This window comes from Panicum virgatum, chromosome 2K (assembly GCF_016808335.1).
Source record: "Panicum virgatum strain AP13 chromosome 2K, P.virgatum_v5, whole genome shotgun sequence".
Taxonomy (NCBI): domain Eukaryota; kingdom Viridiplantae; phylum Streptophyta; class Magnoliopsida; order Poales; family Poaceae; genus Panicum; species Panicum virgatum.
Window position 1 is genome coordinate 1399720 of NC_053137.1, and position 21134 is coordinate 1420853.

At 49.1% G+C, this 21134-nt stretch overlaps 2 protein-coding genes across 7 annotated transcripts in view; one reads left to right on the forward strand and one right to left on the reverse strand.

Annotated features, from left to right (window-relative positions):
* Positions 1-1577: 1577 nt before the first annotated feature.
* The window catches only part of LOC120660520, a 42751-nt gene continuing 23194 nt past the window's right edge, over positions 1578-21134 (forward strand). Inside the window, exons 1-4 of one of the 6 annotated variants that reach the window (XM_039939074.1) lie at positions 1578-1894; positions 1961-2547; positions 10879-10944; positions 11041-12810. In XM_039939074.1, coding sequence (XP_039795008.1) covers positions 11065-12585 — 1521 coding nt within the window. In that variant the 5' untranslated portion in view covers positions 1578-1894; positions 1961-2547; positions 10879-10944; positions 11041-11064 and the 3' untranslated portion in view covers positions 12586-12810. Of the gene's footprint in view, positions 1895-1960; positions 2548-10509; positions 10945-11040; positions 12811-21134 lie in introns of those variants that run through there. The other 5 variants (XM_039939082.1, XM_039939092.1, XM_039939112.1 and 2 more) reach the window with 5 other exon arrangements.
* On the reverse strand, positions 3365-8597 carry LOC120660556. Its single transcript, XM_039939131.1, has 2 exons — positions 7572-8597; positions 3365-3765 (listed from the first exon to the last, which is right to left on the reverse strand). The coding sequence occupies exons 1-2, from the start codon at positions 8122-8124 to the stop codon at positions 3524-3526; spliced, it is 795 nt and encodes a 264-aa protein (XP_039795065.1). The 5' UTR covers positions 8125-8597; the 3' UTR covers positions 3365-3523.

Sequence of the window (21134 nt, forward strand, 5' to 3'; positions counted from 1 at the left end):
GGATAAACTATTGATATCTGTCAACTGTCATGGCTTGGGCCCAAAACCATGCATCAGGGGCATTTTTAAACCTGAAAACAGCATTTGGATGTCAACAAAATTATCCATTTTTTTTACTAGGCTCGAAAGCCACCCCCGAATTATCTGTCACAAGTAACAATTGTATTTCTTGGAGTGGCATCATAGACTTGATCATATACAGCTCTATCTTCCAAGTCCCAATCCTCTTCGAGCACAGCTGTTTTGTTATTTTGTTCGAATGTGTTAGAGTTGTTCAAAAATATTTGTGAAGCGATTGGGTGTGCTTGTTTTCATTTGTTGACCTTTTTCCTTTAATTGCTGATGGCATGCAAGTGATGCTGCAGCAACTTATGCAGGGGCAGAGCAAGAGGCCTTCATTATATGAGGATCAGTAAACTGACACCTTGAACCTCACACAGCCAGCCAGAAGAAAGTTATTTGATACGGGCTAATGAACCTTCGATTACTAACTCAAAAGTGAGAGAAATCAAATTCTTATACTGGATGCGATTCGATTGTGAGTTCACATCAAGTCTCGAATGAATAGTTCATTGAGATAATGCTTGGTCAACAGTTTTGAGACCAAATAAATGTTTTTTCATAAAATTTGATTAAACAAGTTCTGAACAAACTATTGCTATCTGTCCACTGTCATGGCTTGGGCCCAAAACTGCCTTTCTATTCATCGCGCTTGTGAGCCGGTGCGGACACGTCGCAGGAGGAGGTTTCGGTAGCAGCCCATGTGTCTCAACTTGCGTGCAATATATTTATTCAAACAAAAATTGCTCTATCTCACGAACTAATTATTCAAATTTTATGTTGATTGCATAGTCTTGTTTCTTATGATGAGATCTTTAAAACTAGACCACACTTAATTTTGTGTTTAGATGATATTTTTCTAAAATATTTTTTATTTGTTCTGGAACAATTTCTATCTCTAGAATATTTTATCTTATTCTGGAATAATTTTTCATCAGCAGACTTCTTCTATGGTAGGTGGCTAGTCGCACATGTTATGAATGGACGCCCCCCAACACACACACACACACACAAAAACATGTATCAGAAACATTTTTAAACCTAAAAACAACATTTGGATGTTTACTCGGCCCGAAAGCCACCCCCGAATTATCTCTCACAAGTAACATTTTTTTTTTGTGCACAGATCTATCTAAAATATTTGTGGCACACAGTTTGTGACTTGATCGTACACAGCTCTATCTCCCAAGTCCAATCCCCACAAAAATATTTGTGAAGCGATTGGGTGCTTGTTTTCATTTGTTGGCCTTTTTCCTTTAATTGCTGATGACATGCAGGTGATGCTGCAGCAGCTTTTGTAGAGGTGGAACAAGAGGCCTTCATTACATGAGGATCAGCAGCTGACAGCCAGCAGTGAGTGAGGACTGGACTGAGGAGAGGCCAGAGGTAACCATCGGTCCATACGGTGTTTGAAATTGATTTGGAAATTGGCTATGATCTGGGCCGCCGTGAGTATTGGCCTCCATGGACCTGCACAAAAAAGATAGAAAACCCCAATCTGTCCAAGCCTTCTCCTCTCTAATTGCAACCGTGTCCGGCGGCCGGCGCTCAGGGTGCCGCCGCCGGCGAAGTGGGCGAATACTGTGCTAGGAACACGCCGCCGCGCCAATGCTGCGCGTCCGTGTCCCCGCCGCCGTGCTGGAGTACCAGCCCTTCGCTGCTCTCGCGGACGGAGCTCGTCGCGACGGGCGAGGAGCCATGCCGCAGTCGGGCGGCCAGGAGGCAGGAGCTCGTGCTCCTTGGTTGGTCCAGCGGCAGCCATCAGCCTCCTGACTTTCTCGGGTGCCGTGGACGACGCCATGCCATGGGGGATCCATCTCCGGCGGACACCAAGGTTCATACGTTCGGCTGATCCGATCCATTCCCCTATATGTGCGACACTTCATTTTGGGTTCGACAGTTCGCTGCAAAATTCCGAACCACGAGCGACTGTTGTTGCTCTATGCATTTAGTAAGCACTGAATCCAAGGAGCAGATTCTGAAATCATAACCAATGCTGAGGGTTGGGGCCTTGGGGGGTGGGTGCGATTTATCGCCCTCTGAATGCTACTTCAATCATTATTTATGCTCAGTCACTACTGTTGTTGCAAATTCAAAGTTTGAACTTCGAAGAAGTAAAATTAGGGCCTAATGATTTGCTTCTGAAATATCTAATTGAGTCATCCAACAGATGAGGTGTCTTGAAGGTTTCTGCTGAGATCAAGTCCATGCAAATAATAGTAAAAGAAAAGATTTTTGACTCATGGACGGTGTCATTTCATTTTTCTGTTAGTCTACTATCAGCATAGGCTGAAGCGTGCTGCTCAGGAGTGCACTGACACATTGAGAAGTTGCAAGCAAGGCACCCAGGAAGAGGAAGAAATAAGGCAGAGAGTGAACGTGTCCTCATTTGCCAAACACATTGCTCATCATCTGTTGAATTCGGAAGGACCCCATGACAGCACATTTTCTTCAACCCTCTCATCACCTTACAGGGAAGTTTCTCAGGTATCAAGCATTGCGCAGTAACAAGCTTCCAGTCCTGTAGATTTTAAGATTTTTGCTAACATCAAACTGAACTTGCCTTTTCATCTAACACTGATTTGACAGATTTTTCAGTAGTCATTGCAACTTGATAGGTATTTAAGAGCATGAAGTTCACCTTGTCCCCATGTACCTTCTCAAAACGAACTAAAGAGCTACCTTGTGTTTTCCAATTGCAACCGTCTAGAAATTGTCAATCTTAGGTCACACATACCATATATGCATGAACAATATGTATGCTTCTTCATTGTCTGAAAGAATGAAAAACTTGGCTGACCAGTTTCCACATGTGTTGTCCAATGTCTGTGTGCATGTTTATGCACATTGCATCCATTGTATTTGTTAGTACTTTAGGCTGGCCCTATAGGCCGTTGGTAGCAGGCAGCACGCGCCCTTTGGCCGTGCGCCTCCAGCCTCCCCCTTCAGGGGATGAATAGATGAATATGGATCTAGGTATTGTTTCATAAACCCTAGGCCATCATTGCCTGTATATGTACACAAGCTTTGCCTCTCCATAGTCAATCTATTATTTTCCCAAACCATATTTGCTTTCAGTATTTACGCATAACAGGGATTACTTCTCAATACGGTGATGGGCAGCCCTCCTGTGGGTTTGAAGAAAAAAAAAGTTCTATGTTACTGCATCTCAAGTCTCAATTAAAAGCCAGCGGCCTACGAAATATTCAAATGGAACTGGTTGAGCCTAATAATTCAAGACCTTCCTTTTAACTAAATCCCCTTCCTTTACTGATGAAGTCTAACATTCTTGCTGGTGACACTTTCCTTTTTTTTAGAGGAAAGGGGGGTCCCCTGTTTTCATTTCCAGGAAAGAAAACATCTCCAGTCTTTTACAGCATAATAAGCAATGTACGTATTCTAAGCGCGCTCGCTATGAGTGTCATCTAAGACAAAAGAGAAAGACATATCCTGAGCGGCAGCTTCAGTCCCCATGCTCATGCCAAAACCTGACGAAACGCCCGCTCCCAACTCTGCCAAGGTCTGAGCTTCTGGAACAGCCTGCGAATCCCAACCTATGCGTAGCGGTTGCGCTGCCCTTCTGTCCAGTTCTTCCACTATTTCCCCCAAGCGAAGTTCCTCGGCCTCCCTGCATAAGCTTTTCCATCTCCTCAGCATCCTGCTTGCCTTCCTCACCACTGTCCGCACGTCCGACCATATCACGCCCTGAAAACAAATATTGTTCCTTAGTTTCCAAAGACTCCATAAAAACGCAGAGGTACACATGTTAAGAACAGAGTGCTTTTTATTGCTGATCCACCAGCGGGCCACAGCTTCAAAGCTATGAGCTCCTTGGATGTTCAGAATATCAGCACAAGAATTCCACGTTTCCACAGCAACACAACAATCGAAGAAAAGGTGATGAATAGTTTCATTCTCCCCACAGAACAAGCAAGTTTTGTCTGCAATATTTTTTGTTTTAGACAGGTTATCTCTAGTCAGCAGCTTATTATTGCTGAGCAGCCACAGAAAGACTTGCACACAGGGAGGGATCTTAAGCCCCCACACCGCAGGTGAATGCACTGGTTTGATGCCATTAAAATTAATTACAGCATAGAGAGATTGTACAGAGTACACTCCAGAGGAGTTCAGACTCCAGATGATCTCATCTTGCTCATTCGAGAAACAGATAGAAGCAGCAATATTACAAATTTCATACCAGAGAGACATGTCATGACTCGACACTGTTCTTCTAAAGGTAAATTTTAAATTTGTTCCATCCCAAGCTTCCACAACTGTGGTGCCCTTTTCGTTCACAATACTGTATAAAGGCCAGAATTGAATCGCTAGGCTAGAGTTACCAAACCATTGGTCCTCCCAAAACCTTACAGTTCTACCATCACCTATCTTCCAAGAGTACCCCATTTTCTCTGCCTTACAGGCCCAGAGAACACCTCTCCAGAAAGGTGAGGCCTCAAGTTCAGGACAACAGAAAATATTCGGCTCACAGGTTTTATATTTGAAATCAACAATTTTCCTCCAGAGAGACTCCTTATTCAGGTGATATCTAGAGATCCAAGAAGCCAGAAGGCACATGTTCAGTTGTTGGAGGTCAGGAACTCCCAAGCCTCCATACTCCTTTTTCTGGGAAACCATGGGCCAGTTGGCTAGATGGAACTTCTTCCCCCCTCTTGGTTATTCCAAAAGAAATGGGCCATTTGAGAATTAATAGCCTCGATAGCCCATTTAGGGAATTTGATAACAGACATTAAATAAATAGGGATACTTGCTAAGCAAGATTTGAGGAGGGTGAGCCTACCCCCATAGGAGAGCAGTCTTCCTTTCCAACCCGCAATTCTTTTGACAATTTTATCCACCACAGGCTGTATATCTCTTCTTCTCAATTTTTGGAAATGGAGGGGAATCCCTAGATAATTGAACGGGAAAGAACCCACCTTACAGCAGAAGAGTCTAGCAAACAGCATTGTTTCCTCTTCCTCAAGCCCCAGGCCTATCATATCACTTTTGTCGAAATTGATTTTCATCCCAGATAGTTGTTCAAAACAAGCCAGGATCCATTTGAAATGTCTGGCTTTGGTCAAATTATTTTCTAGGAAAAGGAGGGTATCATCTGCATATTGCAAGCTGATAACCCCACCAGGACTCACATCTTGTAAAAGACCAGAGATCAGGTTGTGGTCAGCAGCTTTCATAAGCATTCTAGTAAAGACATCCACTACCAGGTTGAATAAAAGAGGAGATAAAGGGTCTCCTTGCCTCAGCCCCTTACCAGGTTTAAAAAAATGGCTATCCTCATCATTAATCCTAATACAAAGAGAGCCATCTCTCACCACTTTCCTAATCCAGCTAATCCATTTTGGACCAAAACCTCGAGATGTCAACATCTCTTCTAAAAAGTCCCAGCTGACTCTATCGTACGCTTTCTCGTAATCCAACTTGCGGATAACCCCAGAATCTTTTTTTCTAGCTATTTCATGAATAATTTCATGAGCAGCCACCACGCTCTCAAGGATAAATTTGCCCTTAATAAAGGCAGATTGGTTAGGATCAATAAGCTTATCACATATTTTAGTTAATCTGTTGTTCAAGACTTTCGAGAAAATCTTGAAGCTACAGTTAAGGAGACTAATAGGTCTAAACTTCTTGAGGTTTTTAGCGTCAGGCTCCTTAGGGATTAGGATAACAGTGCCGTAGTTGAGTCTAGCCAGATTTAAATCCTCTGATTCCAGCTTTTTAAAAAGGGCTAAAAGGTCACCTTTAACCACTTCCCAGAAGGTTTGGTAGAAAAGAAAAGGGAGGCCATCCGGGCTTGGAGCACCATCTGCATAAGAGTCAAAGACAGCAGTTTTGATCTCCTCTTCTGTGAAATCTGATTCCAGCCATGAGTTCTCTTCACTGGTAATTTTATCCTCTTCATTCCAGAAGCTATTCTCTAACCCTACCCCAGATCTAGGCTCAAACCCGAATAGATTTTTGTAGAAGTTTACAGCCATCTGAAGCATGGGTCTAGTTTCTTCAACCGGCCCATCAGGTCCTTCTAGGCCCAAAATCGTCTTTTTCCTTCTCCTCTGATTAGCCCAGCTTGAAAATAAGTCGTGTTTATCCCCCTCCTTGATATCTCTCACGAGATCGTTGTCTTGCTTTTATTTCTTCTAGCCTCCAAATGCTCTCCAACTCCTCAAGGGTGGATCGCAGCACATCCAACTCTCCCTCCTCTAGGGAGCCAGCCTCATACTTGATGTCAAGGAGATCCAACTTACTTAGAAGATTATTCTTCTTCTTCCTTATTTCAGCATTAACATTTATAGCCCAGCCTTTCACTTTCTTCCTAAGGAGCCTGACTTTGAATTGCCAGGTATCTAAAGGATCAGCATAATGGCATGGAGTATTCCAAATTTTAGAGATCAATTCATGGAAGTCCTCTCTTTCTAACCACCATTTTTCGAACCTGAAAGGCATAGGTTTTTGTGTAACATTGAGACCAAAATCTATAATTAGAGGGGTGTGATCACTAGAAGCTCTAGGAGCTGATCTCACACTGGCCAGTGGGTACTGTTGCTCAAAAGCAGTATTGATAAGAATTCTATCTAACTTAGCCATAATTGGCTGATCCTGATTGTTAACCCATGTAAAAGATCTAGAGGGATTTTTTAGCTCCACTAGGGCCCAACAATTAATCCAATCATTGAATTTGTCTGCCCAGTGGTGGTCAATAATACCATTATTTTTTTTCCTCACTAGTTCTAACTAAATTGAAGTCCCCCCTATCAATAGAGGTCCTGACCAATTCTCAGACAAGAGATGAAGTTCATCAATAAACTCCTGCTTGCCATCCTCATAAGGGGAACTATACACCACACATAGCTTCCAAACAAACTTATCATTAATGTTCCTAACAACAGCAGTGGAACAGAATTTATAGTTCTGCCACCCAATGATCTCCACCTTATCCTCTCTGAAACCTACAAGGATCCCACCAGCAGTACTAGTGGCTGGGAGCCAATTCCAAGTAAAATGAGGGTTAACCGCTTTTAGAAAGGCCTAACTGAAATTTTCTTTTTTAGTTTCTTGGAAGCCTACAAAGTCTAATTTATTCTCCAACACAAATCTGAAATGCATTTAAGCCTGCCAGCCTTATTGAGGCCCCTAGTGTTCCAAACAGCCCATATCATTAGAAAACTGGTTAATAATTTTATCAGTTTTCCTGTCCACTATTTGGGCCCAAGATAAACCACCACTTTTTTGGCAACCTTCTGTTAACAGATGGGTTTTGGCCAAGTGAGTAGCTCCATTTAAAGGAGGGAAATCTGAAATAGAAATATCTATGTCCAGGTTTTTAGGCAAATTAACCTCAGGATTATTCTCTTCAAAAATGGCAGAACTATTGAGTTCAGCACCTTTCATAAGGCAAATATTATCTTGCACATGTTTAACAGATTTACCTAAAGATATATCTATTTTTTGGGCAATATCATTCAAAACATTGTCCTCAAGGACAGGAAAGGAAATACCTGGCTTGTACTTGCCATCCACTTCCAGATTTTTAATACTGATCCGCTCCTCCGCTTTCTGCATCATGGTTCTCCCATCATCCACAAAACTTCTTGGTCTTGCATCCCTTTGGATGGGCCCCCATTCTTTCTTTCTTTTTGGCTTGCCAAATTCCTCCGCAGCTAGAACCCCATCTCGTACCGCGCTCATTGGCAGGTCTGTTGTCTCTACGTTAACTTTGCAATCATCAAAGTCATTCAAGAGGTTTCTGCCCTCCATCTTCAACTTCAGGTCTGAAACAGGGACCATCTCCTCCTCTATTTCTGTCTCTGATAGCAGATCTTCGTTTTCAGAGTCCTCCAGCTCCATGTTCCTCAGAATCTGAGAGCATTCAGCCATTGATAACTCCCCCTCAGCTATTTTCATGAAGTCCATCCACTTCGATTGTTGGTCAAAGGAAGTAGGAAGGTCAGATTGACTGGCTCCTGTAGGTAACTTCAGGCCTTGTAGACCACTTCCAGAATTCATGAAGTCTTTTAGCTGGCTGTCCTGATTGATCTGAAAGTCCTCCATATGCACAGTCCTGGATCCCTAGATAGGAGACTTGCTGTTGTGTTTTCCAGTAGGTGTAGGAGCAGATCTGCTAGGCTCACGCCCAGCCCTGTCTAAGTCCAACCCCATGTTGTCTTCACCATTTGGTTCCAAGTCATCCTCCTCATCAAGGTCATCATCTGGATCCGTGCCATCATTAGCTGGACCAGAGGGAGGAGCCTCTTGAACCACATCCTCCAGAAGGAGGGATACTAAGAAGAGCTGCTTGTTGATCTCATACAATCTTTCCTTAGGAATTTTGCATGGATTCCTACAAGCGATTTTTACCCTAGCCATTTCATAGAAAGATTTAAACAAACTAGACCAATCAATTTCAAGCATCATTCCCAAACCTGACACCATTTGTGCAAAAACTTGCCAGGCACACCACTTAGGAGGCACACCTCTAATCTGCACCCATGCCTCTTTAAGTTCACTGTATGGCTCCAAGCTTCCAACCCGCTCCAAGCTTCCAACCCATTCTTGATTTCTCAAGTTGAAAGAGGGGTAATTCTTGATATCATCCACTCTTTTATGAGGAGGGAATCGGACCAGAAATCTTCCCACATCAAGCTCTCTAATTTGCCATGGCCATTCTTTGCAGAAAATTTCAGAGAGCTCCTTTTCCAATTCAGCCAGGGTAACCTCTCCCTCAAGGATTCTCACCACACCACAATTCTTCAAGTTAAGCCACTGGGTGTTCTCTACCTTAGGGGTATCGATGTGGTAAAAACCAAGACCAAGGCCCGCACTTCCCTTATAAGCTGCCATTGGATGAGGAGAGTTCCACTTTGGACAAGCACTCATGTGATGCCCCGGAATATTACAGATGAAGCACCCCTTTGGTTTCTTACAATTGCCCACAAAATGACCAGGTTCCCCACAGTTATAGCATGTCAAAGTTCTATACCTTTCATCAATCACAAAAGCAATTTCAGAAGCGGGTCCTGTCACCTGAGTCTGAACCCGAGGCATCTGCTGCTGGGCATTCTGTTTGGGTGGAAGACGATGTTGCTGCTGTTGTTTCCCTCCAACACCAACACCTCATTGATTCTGATAGAATGGGCGTTGTTGTTGCTGTTGGTGTTGCTGTGGTGGGTGGGGATTTGCTTGGGGGCGCACCTTCAGGTCCTGATGCAGGGGTTGGTTCTGATGTGGCTTCGGAGGCGGACCTTGAGGGCGGCGCCCCGCCCGCGGGGGAGGAGGTCGCGGGTCTGGCTGCCAGACCCACCTCCCGTGCTCCTCTGCCATCGCCTTCCTCTTCAGCACATCGGCGTAGGTACACCGCTTGTTGGACTCCGCCCAGAGATCTCGAGAAAAGCTGAGACAGGTAGCCGGCTTCTCGAAACGATCCGATCTCTTGACAGGGAAGCAGTCTTCAGGGCCAAAACTCCTCTCACGAACCAGATCGGCGCGAATCCAGAAGAGGGACCCGAAATCGGAGGCGGCGGTGGAAGGGATCGAAACCCTAGGAGGGAGGGGAGATTTGGGGATTACCCATAGTTGACCGAACAACTCTTCAACCTCCTCACCCTCGAGGAGACAGTTCTCCTGTACCGTTGGATCATCTCGCGTAATCGATCCGGAAGCGCCATGTGTCCGCTCCCGAGAGGTTGGAGGATGGAGAGGCTTCGTCTTGATGACAGGTGGGGGCGACCGCTTCGAAGAACCAGCTTTGCGCCAACGCGTAGGAGCAGAGGAGCGAGGGTCGGTGGTGACCCACGGCGTCGTCGCCGGCGAGGGCGACGGCGGCGCCGCTCGCGCCTCCCCTGGTACCTCCCTCTCAGACTCGCCCATCATGATTGATATTATTTTTGCATTAGTGACACTTTCCTTTGACTTTCATCTTCCTCCTAGATTGTTAGACATCCTATTTAATTTTCCATGATCAGCTTACATCTGGTTATAAAGATAACAAGCATTGATACCTGCTAATGAGCATCATCTTGCACTCAACTAAATCTTCACCTCTGCCCTACCAGCAACTACTACAACCACAGTACTTCATTAATCTTTTCTAGCAATACATGCACTCCCAGATTCACTCATGTATGTTGATTTATTAAGAGTAATGTTAATTCGCTTCCAAGTGCAGATTTTTCATACATTGTTGAGCCCATCATGGCAGAGATGGTGACTTCTTCCAAGTTCCTTGTCCGCTACTGTGTAGATGAAATATCTTTAAACTGTATTTCACACCTCCACTTTCTTTCCCTGTCATTGATAGTTACCACACTAACATTTTCACATGACTTGACACACCTCTTTGTCTTTTTTTTTCCACATGATGGCGTTGTTGACCAAATATATTCAAACCTGATGGTGACTTCTTCCAAGTTCCTTGTCTGCTACCGTGTAGATACCTCTTTGTCTTTTTTTTCCACATGATGGCGTTGTTGACCAAATATATTCAAACCTGATGGTGACTTCTTCCAAATTCCTTGTCTGCTACCGTGTAGATGAAATATTTTCAAACTGTATTTCACACCTCCACTTTCTTTCCCTGTCATTGATAGTTACCACACTAACACTTTCACATGACTTGACACACCTCTTCGTCTTTTTTTTCCCACATGATGGCGTTGTTGACCAAATATATTCAAACCTGTAATTAAGTGGAAACTCTCATCATTGATATCCCTTGGAGAGACCAAAGCCAAACCCCTAACTATTGAAGTCGTCTAATGTGGCCATCACTTTCTTCTCGCTCTTTAAGTTCTCAATCTTCCCTTGCAGTAAGCAGGTTTACTCTCAAGAGTACATTGGATAGCTGTCTACCTCCTCCATGCCATTCAATTGAAGGTAGGTTCTGCAGCTGCTAAGCTAAAACTTGCTTGCTGTCTTAAGTTCATATATCTCATCTCTCATATATTTTTATATGTTATATTTTCTGAACAGGGAAGGAATACTGCTTGAACTCTAATGGCAGAGATAGTCAGTTCTGCAATTGTCCATGAGACAGTTAGCCAAATCCTATCTGGTCTTGTTCAAAAATATGAGGTGAAAGAGGAATCAAATTCGAGCAAATACTTGGAGAGGCTAGAGATGGCACACATCAAGATGGAATCTGTGCTCGGCGTGACCGACAAATGGCAAATCACCGGTGTGCCACTTCTACGGTGGCGGAGCAAGCTGAAGCGTGCTGCCCAGGAGTGTGGTGATACGTTGCAAAGGTGCAAGCAGCGTGTCATGGAAGAGCAAGAGATCAGGCAGCGGGTGAGTCAGTTATCATATGCCAAGCGGATTGCTTATGCTACCAAGTCATTCATCTCATCTATTACTCGATCTAGTAATGATGAGTCAAGAAGTACTTCTACTTATGTTGTTCAAAGATTTGAGAGGTTTGCAGATGGAGCAAATGAATTCCTTAAGTTTGTTGAGTTCAGTGGAACCCCACGCCAGTACATGTTCTTCAACCATTTCATCAGCAAACTTCTTAGAGGGAAGTCTCTTAGGTACCAAGCATTCCAAGGAAGCACATTTCACTTCTTAGGCATACGACCCATGAGCTCTCCGGATCGTGGTGTAGAGGTGATGGTAGGCTTTGTTCGCCATGACTTCAGGGAACTTACAAAGGGTTTCAGGCTAGGATTCATGCTACGTTTCTCTGAAAGTACAGATGTATTTGGTCTTATAATCAAGTGCATGCAGTCAGTCGCACCTCACTTCAAGTTTGCGGCTGAAGGTGTCAAGAGACAGCTCATCCAGTTGCCTACCCAGGATTTTTCTTGGGTAACACAATCTCCTTATGGTGAAAGTGCATACTGGTTCAATGTCCACAACACTTTGACTCAAAGGTTTCGTCCAAACCCTCTGTGCTGCAATCAGCATGAGCAGAATTTGAGCGTTTCATCTAGAACCAACAAGACAGCAGCTTCATCGTTGAGACTATTGTCAAGTATATTTCAAGAGGAGGTTATCTCAATGTTTTTGCAGTGCCATGTCTCACTATCTGATGATCATAAATACATTCAAAGTTCTGGTGTTGAACACAAAGGAAGTAGTTCTGTGAATTCAGATATGCCTCCCTTAAAGCTAGCAGTTTTGTTCTTACCACATGACTCCCCAGAGGATATAGAGACTGAAACCGAGAGCTATGCTTTGGAAGTGATTGGTGAAGAGGTGCAGGAAATGGTTCACAAGAATGCATGCCTACAAGATATCGATGAGAAGTTGCTGCCAAAAGCCATAGATTACCTCTATCAAAACAAAGAGTCAAGGATGTATCAAATGTGTCTGAAGTCTAGACATGGCACTGCGAACCTTTGTGTGGAGAAGACAAGAAGGCGGCGAAGTAAAGCCTCCAGATCACGGATTTTGGATAAAAGGGTAGTCCAACAGCGAGATAATTACAGCATAGCAGGATGGAAGGAGGTGGCCAAAGAGGACCTACTTAAGCTTTGGGTTGTGCGTTCATCTGACAAGATGGAAGGCTCGATCTGATCCTGCGCCGGCCATGCATAACTTGATGGGTCAGCACAAGTGAAAAATATAGCTGATCATTTCCACATATGTGTATGTCTAATGTCTGTGACCCTGTGTATGTGCATTGCATCTTGTACTTGTCCATATCATGTAAGAACTCTTTATGGTGTAATCTGTTTTGTTTTTTCAAGAATGGTGTAATCTGTTTTGTGATATACTTTCCTCACGATTATTGTGCTTCCATCATCTGTCAAGATTTATTACTGGAGCAGCTTGCGGAGCTGAAAAAAAAAACAGAAGATGAAGCTTCTTCATGGATTTTTATGGCATTGTTGTTCTAGGTGATATCATGAACATATATTGGACTGGGTCACTGGGACTGAGCCATTTGGGGGGAAAAAAGAGTGACTTTGATAGCGGATAGCAGCCAGTTGTTGTGCATTGGATATCCCTTTATGTTTTGTTTATCTTCCGAAAGGACCGGTGAAAAGTCATACCACTGAATTTGCTTAAACTAGCTCGTTAGTTAGGGTGGTCATCGCTCATCAGATGACGTCCGCTGATTATATACTATAGGCATGCACAAATAATTTCTGTAATATTTTTTTAAAAAAGTTTAGTTGCAGCGTTCTCATTCTGAGGAAGCGGTTCCAGCTCAGGTGTGGCTGCTTTTTTTTTTTTTTGAGGTGTGGCTGCTGAAATGAAAAGAAAAGAATTACTTGAGGGGTTCATTTATATGGGCTGGGAACTGCAGCCCGGCCCACGTGGAAATTCCCATCATGAAAATGGCCCACGTACAAGCCTGTGCCTCTCGCTTCCGGCGTGATGGCAGCGGCGCTCCAAATATCCAGGCGTTGGATGGGCAGGAAAAAGTGATTCCAAATTCTAAAAACAAAAAGGAAAAAGTGAGGATAATGCAAATTTAACACAGAATTTTAAAAATTTAATTCTCAACAGATGTTCTGCAAGGAAAAAGAAAATTTCTTAACACAGAATTTGTTCACGTTTTATTCATCAATTCAAATTAAAATTTTATAATTGCAAATGAGGATAATGCAATGCTTAACCTGTTAAATTTCATTTGGATCGTTACAGCGAGATGATTGAGAAAAGCTTCCATTTACTGTTGCTACTTGCAGCTGCAGACTTCAAGGGCCTAAACATTTCTGAAATTGCGATCTCGCATTTACCGAGATCCCAGCTAAATCTTTTCGCCGAATGCAAGAATTTCGTATTCCAACGTCGATGTTATGGCAGTTGCATCATGAACATGTCTCTGACCCAAAATTACATCGTCGATGGTGATTTAAAACTTAAAAGAATTTCCCGTTCTAGCATTTTGGAGGATCCTAACATTCCATGATCCGAAGCAGTTATCTGAAGTTCATTTAGAAGTGACACTAAAAGATAATGTTGACCCCGCTGCAAAATTTCATTCAGAGATCAGAGGAGAGCTTTGCTGCTTCGCGTCCGGCGATGACTTGCCTCGCCGCCTCGCTCAATCAGCAGCCACAGCTTGTGGAAAGGCCGCCACCGGCCTTCGACTTGACATATCCTCCACGCCGCCGCGCTCACCACACGACGCGCGCCGCCGGCTCGGCTCTCAGACAGAGGCTCCGGTGCTCGGTGCAGCTGCCGGCTGCAGCTGTGTTCCACGCCAGGGCTACCAGCGCGCGTTGAATTGAAGGCGACGATGCCCTCTTCCCAGCCTCGCTCACCGGCTCCCGTCTCACCGACGACCAGGCACCAGGGGACGGGGGGTGGACGGTAAATGACGCCAACGCTTTGCGCAGGAGCCCTCTCGTCATCCGCAGGCAGCGCTGCTTCGCCGGCGTCGCCTCTCGCCGCCGCCGGCCACCCATAGTTCGGTCTGCCGCAGCGCTACTCGGAGTACACACCATGGTCGCCGACCACCGCCGGTCAGGCCAAGGGCGCGCGCGTACCAGTGCCAGACACACCGCCGAGCAGCACTTCCCTCGAGTAACGGCTACGACAGAGGCTGCGGTGCTCGGTGTCGCCTCCGCCGGCGGCGGCGGTGCCGACGTGCCACGCCAGGACTACCGGCAGCGTCGACGGTGCTTGCTGGGCTCGCTCGCTCGCTCCCGGCTCGCCAGCGGGCGGTGGTGGCCGGCATTCACAACGTCCAGGGGGGACGGTATTTAATTTACCGTCCACCCCGTGGACACCGGATCCGGATCCTGCGGTCAGGATTTAGCAAGAGACTGAGGCACCCGACGCCATCATGCCAAACGAGCGCAGCGCTCCAGCGCCGCGGCCGGCGCCGCTTCTCCGGCCACGCCGCCGCCCTCCGGCGAGCACGCGCCGGCGCCCCCGCCTGTAATGTCTCGTCTGCTTGCTTCTTTCCACGTGGCAAATTGGACGCGGTTGCTTTCTTCTCGATCGTGGACCTCCCGAGTCCTGATGATCAACACATACTCGGTACAACTTCAGTCCCTTTCTTTCTTGATGACAAATTAATTGTGCAGATTTGTATTGTCCCCTTCATTCAATAAACAAAGCAATCCATTGACACAAATGAGGCTCTATGGATCAAGCACCTTGTTTCTGGAAGCGAAAACAAAAGGTGAGACGAAGATGATACACTACTGCTCTGCTTCTAGTGTTGCTTAACAACTTCAATTAGCGCATAGGATCTTTTTCTGCATTTGCAGAGTGACAAGTTTGTTTGCTGCAAGATAAAAACAGGGGAAGAAGAGGAGCCTCTACATTTCATAGGTGAGTAGCCAACTGAAATTATTGCAGCATGATGTTAATACCCCTGAAGCAGAGGAGAGCCAGAGGACCATGCCGCCAGCCCCACCGTTGCCGCGCTCTGCATCGCGTCGCACCTCATCACAGCACGGACACGGCGGGCGACGGCCCAGCTCGCCGCCACCCCTCCTTCCAAGCAGCCTGACACCAGAACGCAGCCACCGCGCTCCGTTCGACCACCCATCGAATGTCACCGCCGGCGACTTCTCCCTCCACCACGGCGTCGCGTCCGTCGTGGGCGCGGCCGCGTCACCCCGCTTGCGGCACTTTTACTCCAAGCACAAGCCATTGCCCCTGGCCAGAGTACACCTGCAGGCGCACTGCAGAGCAGGCGAGCGGCACGGCGCGCGCACAACGTTGCAGGCAGAGGCCGCGGTGCTTGGTGCCGACGCAGGCGGCGGCGGATGCCTCTCCGGCGCTCTCGCTTCTGTTCCTGAGTGGTGGCCTCGTCGTGCCCTCGCTTCCCGGCTCTCGGCTCGTCGGCGGGCGGCATTGCCGCTGGACACGGCCGCCAGGGGGCGGACGGCATCCCAATTACCGTCCGAGGTGGACGGTACTTCATTTACGGTCCACCCCTGGCAGCCGTGGGCCATCCGATCCTGAGCCGATGGTCAGGATACACCCGATTCAGACATCACTGGAGCGGACAGGGCTCTTCCCGACGCCCCCTCCTCGAGTGGTCGTCCCGTGGCACTGCCTCGCCGGCCTCCGGCGAGCTCTCCTGTCGCCGTGCTCTGCATTGCGCCGCACCTCATCACATCACGGACATGGCCGGCAATGGCCCAGCTCGCCGCCTCCCCTCCTCCCAACCAACCTGGCACCAGCAGGCCGCCTGCCGCCACCGTCCATGGCCCGCCGACTGTCCGGCGCTAGTCAAACGTCACCACGCCGCCAATTACTCCCGCGGCCGCCGCGCCACGTCGTCTGGCATGGACGCCGCCGCGTTCCGGCATGTGGTGCGATATATACTCGGAGCACACGCACCGTGCGAGACAGTACGCCATGGCGCACCGAGGAGCAGCACGGCGCGCGCGCAACGGGGCAGAGGGAGGCTGCCTTGCTTGCTGCCGATGTAGGCGGCGGCGGGTCGCACTCCGACGCTCTTAGCGTTCACCCTAGAGCAGTGTCCTTCCTGGCCTCGCGAGCGGGCTCTCGGCTCGCCGGCGGTTGGCTTTGTCGCCGGACACGACGACCTGGGGGGTGGACGGTATTTCATTTACCGTCCACCCCAAGGCACTTGAGGGCCGTCCAACCCACATCCGACGGCCGGGATATACTCAATGAGCTTCAACGTATGAGCAACCCAGACATGGTAGGATTGTCAGATACTTTCTTGGAACCAGTAACTGAAGTGAATTTGCAGTGTCAGGTCTCTTTGTCACCGTACAACAAACAGAAGACCTTGCCATTTGAAGACATACTTTCTCTGCAGGATTGTAGTTATCTGAAAGCTGGAATTTACTTTGCACCTCATCTCTCTTTAGAACACACGCTGCCTGCAAATAGAAGCTCTGAGATAGTGGCGATAGTCGGCGAGGATCAACATTGCTTGCATGTCGACGTTACCTTGGAACAACTGGAAGATATCATACTGCCAAGGGCGCTAGATTACTTCTACCAGAATACTGAAGCATCAATTTACAAAATGATTTGGAAGTCTAAACATAGCTCTGCACTTATTCAGGTTGAGAAGGCAAGCATGAGCACACAGAAAAGTTTTGGGGGGGCTAGGAAAAGAAAGATGTTACAAGGACATGATAAGGAGTTTATAAGCAGAAAATTTATGATCTCTCGTTTGTTCGATTTATGGCGTGCACATGTGCCCGTTCAGCTAAGAAGCGCGTTCAAGGACTGGCTGAAGAAAGAAAAGTTCATAGCATCGCAGCTGGACCTGAAATTCTAAATCATGTAACATAGATCAATTAGGGGGAAAGGGATGGGATAGAAGAAAATATTGGAGTTGCTATTCATAGTTGAGGACAATCCACCAACGCATCATAGTGTAGGTATTATCAGAGAACAAATATGAGTCAAAGGTTTGAAATTAATACAGGGGTAATTTGTGCTGAAGATGGCGGCGGCAGGTGCCCCGACGGTGCTCCTAGCGTTTACTCCAGGCCGTTCTCCCCTTCCTGGCCTCGCCTGACGGCTCTCCTCTCGCCGGCGGGTGGACTCGCCGCCGCATACAGTGGCCTGGGCAGAAGCCGCCACATGCACGTGGGGATGAACAGGGCGATGCCGCCGGTGTGGGCGCATGAGATCGGCGAGGAGCCCCGGCATTGGGGGCCGCCTGCAGGCGCTCATGTTGCCGGTGCCGGAAGCCGCGGCTGGCGAAGAGGCGCGCCCAACGCGAACGCTGCGCGTTGCCTTCCGGCGAGACGCGGAGGAAGACGATGTCCCCGGGGCGACGGCGATCTCGTGCGTCCGGTGGTCTGTGGGGGGCGGCGGATCTGACAGGTAGGTCCACAAGGAGACAGAGCAATTCGCTTTGACTTTGGTCTTGCGGGATAACGGGCGTCGGAATGAGATCCGACGGTCGAGCTGGCCTAGAGCCCGGACGGTAAATCAAATACCGTCCGGGGTGGACGGTGTTCCATTTACCGTCCACCCCGGGTGCCGTCTGCGCGCCCCGCTCTCCGTCGCCGCCGCGCCCGGCGTCGCGTACACACGCCAAGCTCCCGCCGGTGGCCGTCTTCCACGTTTCCTCGACGGCGCCGCCGTGTGCTCGAGTGTCTCCTTCGGCTGCCGCCGCGCGCCTACTTACTCGCCGCGGAATGGCAGGCACACGCGCAGCGCAGCGCAGCGCAGGGCCGTGGCGCTGCCACGGCGCCGCCTCGCCGCCTTGGGCCTCCACCCTGTTGCCCTCTGGGTTAACCGCCGCCGCTTCGACGGCCTCGCCGCGCCAACGGTGGCCGCGTGCCTACGCCACGTCCCTGCCCAGCGCCGCCATGTTCTGCTCGAGCTTGCCTGGCATGGTCGGTGCGCCTGTGTCTGTCTGCAATATAATGGCATCTCTGCACACCACTGCAACGTTCCCCAGCAAAGTGAAGGTTCATTTGCGCAGGCTATCGATGAGAGTTTACTGCGTGTGGATGGGGCTAGCTAACAGTTTACTACGTGCCGGAGGAAGAGGAACTAGGCAACGTACGCTCGCCTATTCTGCAGAAAATGCCCCAGCCACCCCGGCTTGCGTCAACAGGAACACAATGTTCAGAATCTCATCGGGCCGATCAGTGTGTAATCAGCAACTTGATGCAGATCGCACGCCCAAACCAAGAGGTAATTTCCGCAGACAAACGACCCCTGCAAGCGGACGTCTCAAACTCAGGAACATCTCGTCCGTCTCGTCTGAATTCAATTCATCAGATCATCGCCTCAAGTTTTATCTCTGCAGTTGCACTGCCTGGTCAGTCTCTGCATGTTTTTTTAGACCAAATACTGCATTTTTGCCCTGTTTTACTGAAAGCAAAATATTGTTTGCTGGGGTTACCAGCTTTATTACAAAGTTCAAGGATCAAAATACATGTCCCAACTACGATAACTCTTGTCCTTCCAAACATTCTATCAGTCTCTGCATACTACTCGTTCTTCTTTTCCTCTTCAAGCCTAATGCTCAGGAACTGTACGTATACAGGGTAACAATGCACCAAAACCATTTACTAGCAACATAACCATTCCTCTTTCCCTTTCTCCCATGCATCTTCTAATACTTATAAAAAGAAAGGAACAGAGAAAAAAAAAACTACTTGACTGATGCTCCCGCTCTACGGTACAGCATTGGAGCACCAGCACTTGTTTCCACGAAATCCTCTGGTAACCGCCTTGAGATTGCCAAGCACCTGCACTTGATTCCAATCCACCAAAATATGCTCGATACTGAACATTGTAGCAACTGCGAGTGTGTATATGCTGTAAGATAACAAGAGCATGGAAAGAAAAGGTGTTCATCTCCCGCATGGAGTACCTCTACCTCCCGTTGTTCATCTCTGATAAGAACATGCATACACAAGCTCTGAATTCTGAACATCGCTGGGACTGAAACTGAAACTGAACATTGGTGATGCCTCTGATGGTCCGCGGGCGGGAACCACAGGAGGACCTCCTCCATCAGCGCGCTCGCCGGCGGATCTGCTGCCATGGCGGGCAGGCGGCGCGGCGCCGGTCAGGAGTCAATGGACGGGGTGGGGATTTGCTGTGGCCTCTGCTCTGCTCGCCAGCATAGATTTCCAAATGGCCCGGGCCCAATGGGCGGCCCGAGGCATGGCCCTGTAAAGCACGGCCCTAGCCCGGCCCTAGGCATGACTGATCGGGCCACAAGCTGGCCCGGCCCGATGGGTCGTTAGTGCTTGGGCCGCCACCCCGACCCATAGTGCCGGCCCGAAGCATGGCACGATTTTGGGCCGGCCCGATGGCGGCCTGGTAAAAAACATCTACTACCATCATCTACCAACTCATTTCCCATTAAAAGAGAAACTCTAGTCTTATCCTCTCTCATTCTCCTCCACTCCCTCGCTCTCTCCAGCCGCCCGCCCACCCGACACCCGCCCCTTCTCCTCAGCGGCGCAGGTCGCCCCGCGCCCACCCTTGGCCCACGCGCCTGCACCGGCCGCCGCCCCTCCATGAACGCGCCCGTGCCGGCCGCCGCCGCCTTCTCGCCGGGACGCCCCCCTCCCTGGACGCGCGCGGTGAGGCGGAGCCGTGCCGGCCGCCACCGCCGCCTTCTCGCCGAGAGCCGGACGCCGCGGCCGTCCCGCCCCCTCGACACCTCCTACGCCGGCCGCCGCTCCTCCCTCCCTCCCTCCTTCAAGCGGGGGGGGGGGGGGGGTGGGGGGGGTGCACGGCCGCCTCCACGGCTCCACCGCGCCAACCTGCCTATTCCGCCGCCGCACCCCCACGCCGGGCCGGCCACAACATGATGGGCCGGTCGTGCCATCGGGCCGGCCCGGCACGAAAAAGGGGCCTTAGTGCCGGGTTTGGACCGTCAGTGAGGCACGACGCCCGACACGGCCCGGCACGAAGAATTTATCGGGCCTGATAGTGCCGGGCCAAATCGGGCTAGGGCCGGGCGGCCCATTTGAAAATATATACTCCCCAGGTAGTCTGTGTGGGCGGCGGATCTGACAGGTGGGGTCACGGGAGCAGAGGCGGGAGCGACCCGCTTTGCTTTGGCTGCGTATTGCGATCCTGGCCGCGAGAATAGGATCCTACGGTCCAGATTTCCTAGAGGCCGGACGGTAAATGAAACACCGTGTGCCCACAGCGCACGCCGCGCGCCGCGCCCGACGTCGAGCACGCGCGCCGCGCTTCCACCGGAGGTCATCGTCGTCTCCGCGGCAGAGGCCGCACAGCGACTCGTGCCGGAGCGCCTCCTTCCTTCCTAGCGCCGCGCCTTTGCACCTCCATCCTGTTCCTCCTCCGAGGTCCCGCCACGGCTTGCATCGACGGCCTCGCCGGGGCAGTGGTGACCTCGCGCCTCCGCCATGTGTTGCTACGGCCCTGTCTGGCACAGCCATGGCGCCATGGCTAAGCGTTGCAGAACTCCGAGGCGGTCTTTGCTTTGCACAGGACGATGCCTCGCTTGGCTTTGCTCTCGACGACGAACGAATACATTGAGCACTCTGCTCGAGCTCTTGACGACAGATACATGCATGTCTAACCTGGAGTGGCATCGCTACGGCGTGGTGTCAGGAAACCCAATTCGCAAATGTTCAGAAAATGTTCCAGCCTGTGCCTGTTCTCTTCCTGTACCTGCTGTTCGTCGCAAATGGGACCAAGGATCATCGCTGAACAGATTA

Bases quoted from the DNA above. Each gene is read 5' to 3' on its own strand.
- LOC120660556 (XM_039939131.1), bottom strand. From the start codon at position 8,124: ATGGAGGACTTTCAGATCAATCAGGACAGCCAGCTAAAAGACTTCATG. The intron at 3,766-7,571 runs GTATTTCCTTTC...ATTTGTTTTCAG, and splicing joins GGATGGCAAGTACAAGCCAG to GGCGTGATATGGTCGGACGT.